The following is a 1,218-nucleotide window of genomic DNA, read 5'->3' as shown; positions in this document are numbered from 1 at the left end:
TATATATATATTTTTTATATATATTCTTATTATTCTAATCACTGTATTTGTTACTTTGTTTTCCTTTCCAGGTGATCGTGCAAAACTACAACTCTGTGTTGACGCTGTCACACCTCTACCAGCTTTCTGATGCTATTCTGGTTCACGAGAATGACACCGTGCACAAAATCTGCAGCCGGCTGATGAACATCAAACACATCTCCATCAGTGACGTTAATAAGGTGATCGCTCACCAGCTGGCCAGTGTACTTCAGCCCGCTTATACCGCTGATTCAACCTGCCATTACAGCACAAACCCCATCGGTACAAATGACTCACAGTTCCCCTCCAATTTCAGACAGCCATCAGTCAAAATGACACTCCTTTACCAGTCTAATCTATCTGCTATCTGCAGGGGAATTACTGAGTTCTTTGGTGTGTCACCCCGAGTACAAACTGCTCAGCTTGTGTAACATTCCTCAGATGTCCAGCACGTCTCTCGCCTATAGTGTGTTTAACTGGCCTGGGCTGCTGAAGCATTTACGTCAAATGCTCATCGCCAGCGCTAGGATGGAGGAAGGTGAGTGCTGTGATGTCATATATCCATGTAAATATTTGGAAGGATATTTTTTTTTTAATGACATAAAAAAAGAAATGCAAAATATTACTTCATTGATTGTCTGCAGAATGGTTTTGTGGAACTTAACTCTCTTTCTTAAAGGAATTGACTGGACAGTAAGTGCCCCATCAGCAGTCACATCTGGAGGAGAGGGTGCAACAAACAGCAGGCAAAAAAGTTTCAATTTATCACTTGCTAATCTTCTAATACTACGGGGGAAAGATGTCTCTACTGCGGTTACAGGTAAGCAGACCTCCAATCTACTTTCATTCATTAAACAGATAGTTCACCCAAAAATGAAAATTGTCGTCATTTACTAACTCTCATGTCATTTCAAACTTGAATGAGTTTCTTTCTTCTGTTAAACACAAAAGAAGATATTTTGAAGATTGTGTGTAACCAAACAGTTGCTGGTCCTATTGACTTCCAAAGTATTTTTCCCATACTATTGTAGTCAGTTTTGTTCAACAGAAGAAAGAGACTCGTACAGGATTGGAATGACATGAAAGTGAGTAAATGATGACAGAATTTTCATTTCTTTTGGTGAACTGTCCCTTTAACATTCATTTTTAAAGGAAGCCTTTAACCATGGGGGGGGGGGGGGCGCAATCTTCCAAAAG

The 1,218-nt window shown here is 40.1% G+C and overlaps 1 protein-coding gene across 1 annotated transcript; it reads left to right on the top strand.

The window, feature by feature from the left end:
- Positions 1 to 65: 65 nt before the first annotated feature.
- tubd1 (tubulin, delta 1) lies at positions 66 to 841 on the top strand (the record flags this gene model as incomplete). Its single annotated transcript, XM_016265495.1, has 3 exons — positions 66 to 303; positions 395 to 559; positions 701 to 841. Coding segments are annotated over 3 exons (544 nt in total), but the record flags the coding sequence as incomplete, so codon positions are not given.
- Between the last annotated feature and the right edge of the window lie 377 nt (positions 842 to 1,218).

This window comes from Sinocyclocheilus grahami, unplaced genomic scaffold (genome assembly GCF_001515645.1).
Source record: "Sinocyclocheilus grahami isolate Dianchi unplaced genomic scaffold, SAMN03320097.WGS_v1.1 scaffold19296.1, whole genome shotgun sequence".
In the NCBI taxonomy this organism is placed as follows: Eukaryota; Metazoa; Chordata; class Actinopteri; order Cypriniformes; family Cyprinidae; genus Sinocyclocheilus; species Sinocyclocheilus grahami.
The sequence above is the reverse complement of the archived record's forward strand: the minus strand, read 5'-3'. Positions and strand labels throughout refer to the sequence as shown.